This window comes from Carya illinoinensis, chromosome 4, assembly GCF_018687715.1.
Source record: "Carya illinoinensis cultivar Pawnee chromosome 4, C.illinoinensisPawnee_v1, whole genome shotgun sequence".
NCBI classification, from domain to species: domain Eukaryota; kingdom Viridiplantae; phylum Streptophyta; class Magnoliopsida; order Fagales; family Juglandaceae; genus Carya; species Carya illinoinensis.
Window position 1 is genome coordinate 37096972 of NC_056755.1, and position 8029 is coordinate 37105000.

The 8029-nt window shown below is 37.2% G+C and overlaps 2 protein-coding genes across 2 annotated transcripts in view; one reads left to right on the forward strand and one right to left on the reverse strand.

The window, feature by feature from the left end:
* LOC122308189 (protein phosphatase 2C 77-like) lies at positions 1-4704 on the reverse strand. Its single transcript, XM_043121384.1, has 4 exons — positions 4138-4704; positions 1749-2033; positions 1222-1327; positions 1-846 (listed from the first exon to the last, which is right to left on the reverse strand). The coding sequence occupies exons 1-4, from the start codon at positions 4600-4602 to the stop codon at positions 536-538; spliced, it is 1167 nt and encodes a 388-aa protein (XP_042977318.1). The 5' UTR covers positions 4603-4704; the 3' UTR covers positions 1-535.
* Positions 4705-7898: 3194 nt separating this feature from the next.
* Positions 7899-8029, forward strand: part of LOC122306472 — a 1863-nt gene continuing 1732 nt past the window's right edge. Inside the window, exon 1 of the mRNA XM_043118902.1 lies at positions 7899-8029. This exon is cut by the window's right edge and continues 40 nt beyond it. Within this exon, the coding sequence (XP_042974836.1) occupies positions 7899-8029 (131 nt within the window).

The following is an 8029-nucleotide window of genomic DNA, read 5'->3' on the forward strand; positions in this document are numbered from 1 at the left end:
TTGATTCAGAAGGAAAAAATGACTATAAAATCTGAACAGTAAAAATTATTGGCTTTACAAGGAAACTGGACAGCCATCAAGTAATTGGACAGTTTCTTTCTATCATTGCAGTTACCTAGTTAGGCTAGTTTTCCTCCTTTGTTTACTTACCTGACCTCTCACTGGGGCCCAAGTAAAGGAGAATGGTAATTTGGGCCTCAGAGAAGCAAAGCAAAAGCTTCAGAAAGAAAAATTTTTGTTTCATACATGCCAATTTCTTACCCTCTTTCTCCTGTTCGTTCATGTGAACAGTGAGGAACAGTTTGTCCTTTTTCTTAGCTTTTCCTTGACCAAGCCAATTAAAACGGAGGATTGATCCATTTTCGCCATAACAAACCAACTATAGCGGTCACGGATCGGCAGAGTTTTGCCGGTCAGCACTGTACAGGGGATGATACCAAACTGTGTCAAAAGGGGCATGTCCTGCCTTCCTTATCCCACAACTTCAAAAGCGTATGAAAGAGAGATTCATTTCCATTCATCACCACTCCCCCTTTCATTGCCGTTGATGGCGCTTTCTCTTTGATTTCAGGTCAACAACAATTATGGAAATGTTGTCAGAACTGTTTCTTCCATACGCTATCTCAGTGAGATTATTAGCAACAAATTGTGCTGGAGAAACCTCATCAGTTGTCATGCATCTGCGCCGCCTTCTTAGAAGACGGCGAGCCACCTCTCCAACCTCTTCATTGGTCATGACATCCCAAAGCCCGTCACTCGCCAAAATCAAACACTCATCCTCATCTGTCCTAGCCATGAAAGTGGTCTCAGGCACTGGAATTATCCACGGCCTTAAATACCGATCACCTGAAACATAGCCACTGAGTAATAACTATTACAATAGAGATGCATAACGCAAAGTACAGTGACACAATTGACTAGATTATTAAAACTGGATTTTGGATCTCCCAATATCAGTTCAAGCAGATTCCTGCGTTCTCCATAATATTCACGCAAACACCCAATGGGTGGAGGAGGGCGAGATATGACTGATGATCTCTGTTTCATGAGATGTGATCAGAGACCACTTGTACCATCACTAGGGATTCAAAAAGATCCTAGTTGGACTTTGCATGATGATATTGGTGAAAGCATATATAGTTGTGTTGATAAATTATCCATGGAAGATAAAAAGATTTACTGCGGTCGAACAAGAGTAGGAGAAATAGAGATAAAAAACACCTATAGCTCTGGACATAGCAAGGACTCCAAACACCCTAGCACCATTCCAGTTTATGACCTTCCCATCCTCTCCTTCAATTCTCATGAGTTCGTCTGGTCTATCAGGCTGTAAAAGCAGTAGACAACAAGAATTTTCCTCAATCGTGTCAATATAAAACTATTGATAAGATGAACAAAAAGACGATCATCTAAACAGAAGAAAGTCGTTGGTTAATTGGCTTTTCTTTTTCCCATCTTCTTTACCCTTCTCCATAGTTTATGGACAAGTACTATCCAGGCAAATACTATAGTTATGTATATAATGGGCCTTATGACTTTTCTATTAATACTATATCCGCATAATTATATATAACTATCCCCCGGATATCTAATTATAAATCACGAAACTTGATAAGGTTGAGCCCATAAAATCCAATGAAACTTCTAGTGCGATGTATCGATCAAACAAACTAACATCAGTAAAACAATTAGAGCTCTCTTTCAATTCTATGAAGAACGGAAAAGGATAAAAGGGTATTTGATTTGACCTTCTGATCGACAGTTAAGGGGATTGTTTGAGTCCCTCGACAGAGAATTGCCCTTGAGTCGCCACAGTTGGATGCCATAATCTGGCATCCGGATAGAACAACCACAACTGCAGTTGATCCAACCATTTCTGGTGCAGCAGCCTCCGAGACCTCATTGTCAGTCCTCTCAAACCCACTAGAGAATGCTGACTCCCACCTCCTCTGCCATTCATAGCCGTCAACTGTTTCCCTATCCCACTCTTCTGCTATCATTTCATGCATTCTTTCTGCACAAAACTTAGCCACCTAGAAAACAACCACCCAAGTTAAGCTCTCAAATTGTCACATTATGAGGTTTGGGAAGAACAAAATATTAAAGTTGTGATGAAAAGAAATTAACTAAAGGTAGGGCAGGCTTATCTTTAGGAGTAAGCCTTATGTCAAAGTAGAAAATTGCTAGATGTGTCCTCTTGTGCGAATGGAAAAATTATTGGGTATTCTCAAAGTACAAATGGCGTGACGATCTTATCCTATTTCATGTTGTCATGCAATTAAAATTACTGATGTAAGCACCAATTTTAATTGAAATATCTTATAGTATGATAAGATTACCATGTATCCATACTCCAATAATATATAATAATTATAAGTGTGAATGAGCGAACAAAATTGACCATAAAAAAAAATAAAGAGGGATGGCTACAGATACATGGAGAAAAATGGACTGACAAATGGAATACTCGTGTGTTACGGTTCATAGTCACATAAACAATAAGACGTATTGACTATGAACAGTATGCATAAGTGAGTACTCTTTTTCCATCCGTATTTTTCTCTCCATGGACTTATCATTTCTCATAAATAAATAGATCTCATACACCCATTTCTTAATAGGACACATCCAGTCACTCAATTTACCTCTTAGGTATAATATCGATGAACTTCCCTTGTACGTGCATGAACCAAGTTCGAAATACTTAATAAATATTTTCTTAATTAATTGTAACGTAATTAATATTCCACTATAAGTAGTACTAAAAAACCCATAAATATGGTAGATAGACATTCGAATAATTGATACATACAAATATACTCTATGCAGTACTCTCAATCTATACTATATTTACATAATCACTAATTTTAAGTGATATATTATCGTTATTTATTCCTAGCGATTATCTGATAATTAGTCTGTACCTCCAATTTAGTAACGAGAAGAAAGTTCTTTCCTCCTCTATTTTTTTTTTTTTTTTGAATATATAAAGAGGGTGAGAGTTTCAAAATCAGATTTTCTATTTAAATAACCGTGCCATATGCGATCAAGCTCTTGGCTACTAAAAGAAAATTCTCACCTGTGTAATATCAGTTAAATACTAACATATTAAATCGTCAAGTTAATGAAGATATCTATGAAATTCACATCAATATTTATCACACAATAATATAACCTCGACGCTACAGCAGCAGAACGCGTAATAAAGACAGAAATATTAAAAAAATATATGCAGGGTAGTGTACAGAAACAGAAGGTATTCGTGCTGTTTGGCGTTCAGAGTGCCCTACTGAACGAGCAGCGATTAACGTTGACCGAAAGAAGGATGCGCCTGTGACTGTTAGGGAAAGTGCTTAATATGTGACCCCCGTTAGCGTAGCTATTCCCTGTGCACCGAATTTCTCATAGGAAGCAAAAGTCTTTATAAAAAGCAAAAATCTAATTACAAATTCAATTATAAATTAATATGTACATTAGAGTCACGTTTTTTTATATAGATGAGATTAGATGTTTTAAATAAAAATAAATAAAATATTATTATAATATAATTTTATAATATTAATTTTATATTAAAATTTAAAAAAATAAAATTATTTATTATATTTTATATAAAAATTTAAAAAAAAAATTATAATAATAAGTTGAGATAAAATAAATTTTTTAATTTTACGTAAATAATTTGACAATCTTATTAAAAATAATATTAATTTAAATTTTAAATATAAAAAAATTAATATTAGTTTAGAGGAAGTAATTTTATTTATATATAAAAAAACTCTTATAAAAATGACATGTACTGAGGCATTTTTTGGTGGGCCTTAAAGGACACGTGTTCATAAAGAACAGGGAGCGCGCCTTAAATTCTCTTGCTATGGACCACTCGTAGTACAACACGTGCCAACCGTCCTCAGAAGACTCAGAACCAATTATGCTTCATACATAATCTTATTAATGAAAATAGCTTTTCTTTTTTGTTTCCTTTTTTAGATTTTTCGGAATGCAGAAATGGCCACTCCCCCCCGCCCCCCCGGGGGGGCTCTCTCTCTCTCTCCTTCTTTGTCTGTCTAGTGGAGTTAAGATTTTTCCAAAAGTTTATACTTAAATTTAAATTTAAATTTAGAAATGAACGTAACGGACCTGAGAGCCACCATGGCCGTCGTAGACGCCGAAGAAATGGACGGGCGAGATCTCGCCGGAGCTTTTAGAGCCCGGGGCCGTACAACCACCGACTTGATCGCAAGTGCGTGTTATGAACCCTGGTATGATGGCCATGGCGTCCTCCATCTCCCTCCGCCTCCCGATCTCCGTAGTGAACCCATAGCTGACTCCCTTGTTGTTCTTCCCCACGCACTTTTGCCTCACCGTCACCGCCATCGTCGAACCATCCAAAGATGGCATCGGTTCCGCCTGCATCGTCGCGGAAACCTCCGGCACCAGAATCGCGGGAATGTCACCGGAGCTGTTGCTCATGATGGAGATGTCGCCCGAGCTACTTGTGCTCCTGGAGTCTTCCGTGTTGAGTATGGAAGAGAAGCCTGAGCTCGTGGATGCCAGGTCCGGCTCGGCGACCGAGTCGACTCGCTCGTGTTGCTCTTCCTCCATGCCTTCTATAATAATAGACTAGCTAGTGTCTCACTCGCATTCACCGAAGTCACCTAGCGCGCGCGAGAGAGAGAGAGTGGGAGAGAGAGAGAGGGGGGGTCGAGGATGGGATAAAAAAAGCAGAAGAGACGGCTCAGAGAGTGACACGTGGGGAAGATATTAGTTCGGATACACACGCATCCCCAGTGAAAGGAGGGGCAAAAATGTAAAAGGACATTGTTCTACCAAGTACCAAACTTAAAAACAACAGAGAGAGGAGAGGAGAAAAAGGGCAAAGGAAAAGGCATTGATTGTAAAAGCGTCGTACTCGGTTCCTTTTCGCTTCACCGCCGCGTGTCCTCTCTAGATCTGGCAAACTGCCACGCTGGTTTTTGCTCCATTATTGGGGGAAACTATTCTCTGTTACCACCCCCTACTCAACAACCCCAGGTATCTGTACCCGCAACCAAGAATCTTGACGTGGCGGATACTGATTGCACAGTCGTACGTCTTATTTTGATACGAGAATGTAGGAGATTCTTACCCCACGACAACAGAATCTAAACATGCCCATGGGAAGGGCATATGCAATGGTAAACCGTCTCCGTAACATAGCTAGGTGGCACATTGGAAAAGCTGTGGGGCCTACGTAATTAGGTTAAATTTGACAAATCTAAACACAGTGGAGAACATGATGAACCGCCACGTAGGACACGTCCATAATTTGAGCAACAAAGTGGGGATCGACGGCCTATATTCGTCCTACTTAGGTGGTGCGGTGAGGCACGGAAAAAAATCTACGGGACCCACACAGACTTGACTGTGGGTACGTGGGACCGGCGTGGCAGGGATTGATAAGTAAACAACCACTCGAGCCGCAACATCGAACCGACACGACATTGTGTGGGGATTGAGACTTGATCCAACGTCAGCATTCGGGAGGAGCCTACCGTGGGATTAACGAGGGCCCCACGACTAGGGTGGACACGTATCCCCCAATGAGAAATTGCGTTCCTCCAAAAGTCCAGGATTGAAGCCGGTTAATTTAATGTACGGATTATTTATTTATTTATTTTTCTTGCCGAGTCTTCTCTTGCAACGTTGCAATAGTAAATACCCAGCTCGTTTCTTTACGTTAACTATGAATATCTTTTTACATTTATTGCATAGATGAATATTTTATGAATGAATAAATAGAAAAGATAAAAAAAAAAATTACCCAAATGTGAAGTCAAGTGAGGAGCCAAATCTTGTTAAGTTTCTTGTGTAATAATTTTCTAAAGTCACTCTCGTGTATGTTTTCTATCAGTGAAATGATTTGATTAAAAATATTGATTGAGTTTTAAAAAAAAAAAAAAGTGAAAGAAAAAAATTAAATAAAAATATTTTTAAAATTAAAAAATAAAATTAATATCAATTTTTTTATTTTGTATTTAAATAATAATTAGATAATAATTAAATTAAAAATTAAAAAATATTTTGTGCGAATAAAGAAAGCCGTAGGATCTGAGTGACCTCAGAGTATGATGTAAGTTGGTAATCATAATCTTTGTACGAAGGAGGAAATTATGGGAAGAAAAAGATTAATCAGGGAGAATGACGTCACGGGTACACACGTGGGCGAGCTATTTATCACTAATGGAGCTTGACTTTTGAGCAAAGTTGTTTAGTACTTTTTTCTTTTTCTCTTTTTTAATATTTTAATTTTTATTTCTAATCAAGCAAACATTGAGGCAGGACTTTCGCCAACTAGAGAGAGAAAAGCGTTTAGTATATTTTCTTTCCTGATGTTGGACAAGCAACTTTTGAGCAACCTTTATTGTGTTTGGTTTCTTAACTATATTCTAAGGTTACGAGGCTCTACTTTATTGGTCAAACGACAAGTAAAAAATAAATTTAAAACGGTGATTTGATTTAATAATGCCACCTCATCGAAACAATCTTAATAATTAGCCATTATATTACTCGCAATGCATTCGGACCAGCTTGTCTGTCGAGAAATCAATTTTGCTAGCTTGGGGCTCATATATATAAATATATATATATATATATATTAAAAAAATAATACTATATATAATTATAAAGTACATAAATATCGTATAATCGTATTGAAAAGAATATGATTTATTATTAAAATATTAATTTTTATATAAATCTATTTATTTATTTTTTAAATGATTACACGACCGTACACTTATAATTATAAATAGAGAAAACTTGAAAAATGATTTGGCTGATCTTAGCCAATAAATAGCCTCCAATAGCATTATTCCAATTAGCCTTCTATTTGACATATTGTAGAGTTGCTTACACCTAATAACTCATCACAGCCCAATCCTACCATGCCTCCATCATATTCAACTTGACGGCTTTCACTCCATCCCAACCTGGAAATTGAGATCTCAACCCCACACAATCACACTCATCCCTGAGAGCAACTCGTCTTCCACTCCAGCCCTCTTCCTCTTCCAAACTCACAACAATCCTCATAGGTATCATTCACCGTGGAACAATATAAAAAAATAACATCACAATAAAAAAGGCAATAGAAAAGAGGTCGTTATTGTTAATATTTAAATGTTTTATTTTATATTTATTAATATTCATTGAAAGTTCTAGTTGTTGATGGGTTAGACCGAATCTTTAGGAATTTGTTATTTGATTTGTAGTTGAGAAAGTGTCTTAATTGTGATGCTATTTTATAGGAATCATGGTTAGTGTGTTCTAATGTAAAGCCTATTTATAGACCCTTCTTTTTATCAATTAAATGTTAGACAGAGCTTTTCCTTTCAACAAGTCTCTATTGTTTTTCTTCATTTTATACCAGTGCTCTTTTTGCTTTTTCTCTACTCTGTATCAGTGGTACCAGAGCAGGTTTTGAGGAGGAAAAAAAAGTGAACTTGATGGCTTCCGATAGTTTTGTACAACTAGCCATTCCACGCTTTGATGGTCACTATGATCATTGGAGCATACTCATGGAGAACTTCTTGAGGTCCAAAGAATATTGGACGGTTGTTGTTTCTAGAGTAACAGAACCAGCAGAAGGTGTTGTGCTGACGGATGCCTAGAAAACAGAGTTGGAAGGGAGAAAGCTAAAAGATTTGAAGGCAAAAAATTACCTTTTTCAGACAATTAATCGTCCCATCTTGGAAACAATTCTTAGCAAAGAAACTTCCAAAGATATTTGGGATTCCATGAAGAAAAAATATCAAGGCTTTGCTAGAGTGAAGCGTGCATAGCTTCAAACTTCGAGAAGAGATTTTGAGACTCTACAAATGAAGGATGGGGAATCTATTACTAGCTACTGTGCCAGGACTATGGAGATCAGCAACAAAATGCAATTTCATGGTGAGAAGATGGAAGATGTCACCATTGTGGAGAAAATATTGCGTTCCCTCACACCAACTTTTGATTATATTGTGTGTTCAATTGAAGAATCGAAAGACAT

Excerpts from the sequence above, each read along its gene's own strand:
- LOC122308189 (XM_043121384.1), bottom strand. The coding sequence starts at position 4,602 with ATGGAGGAAGAGCAACACGAGCGAGTCGACTCGGTCGCCGAGCCGGAC. Across the intron at positions 1,328-1,748 it reads CCTTAACTGTCGATCAGAAG|CCTGATAGACCAGACGAACT; the intron begins GTCAAATCAAAT and ends CTGCTTTTACAG. Across the intron at positions 847-1,221 it reads TGCTATGTCCAGAGCTATAG|GTGATCGGTATTTAAGGCCG; the intron begins GTGTTTTTTATC and ends GCTATGTTTCAG.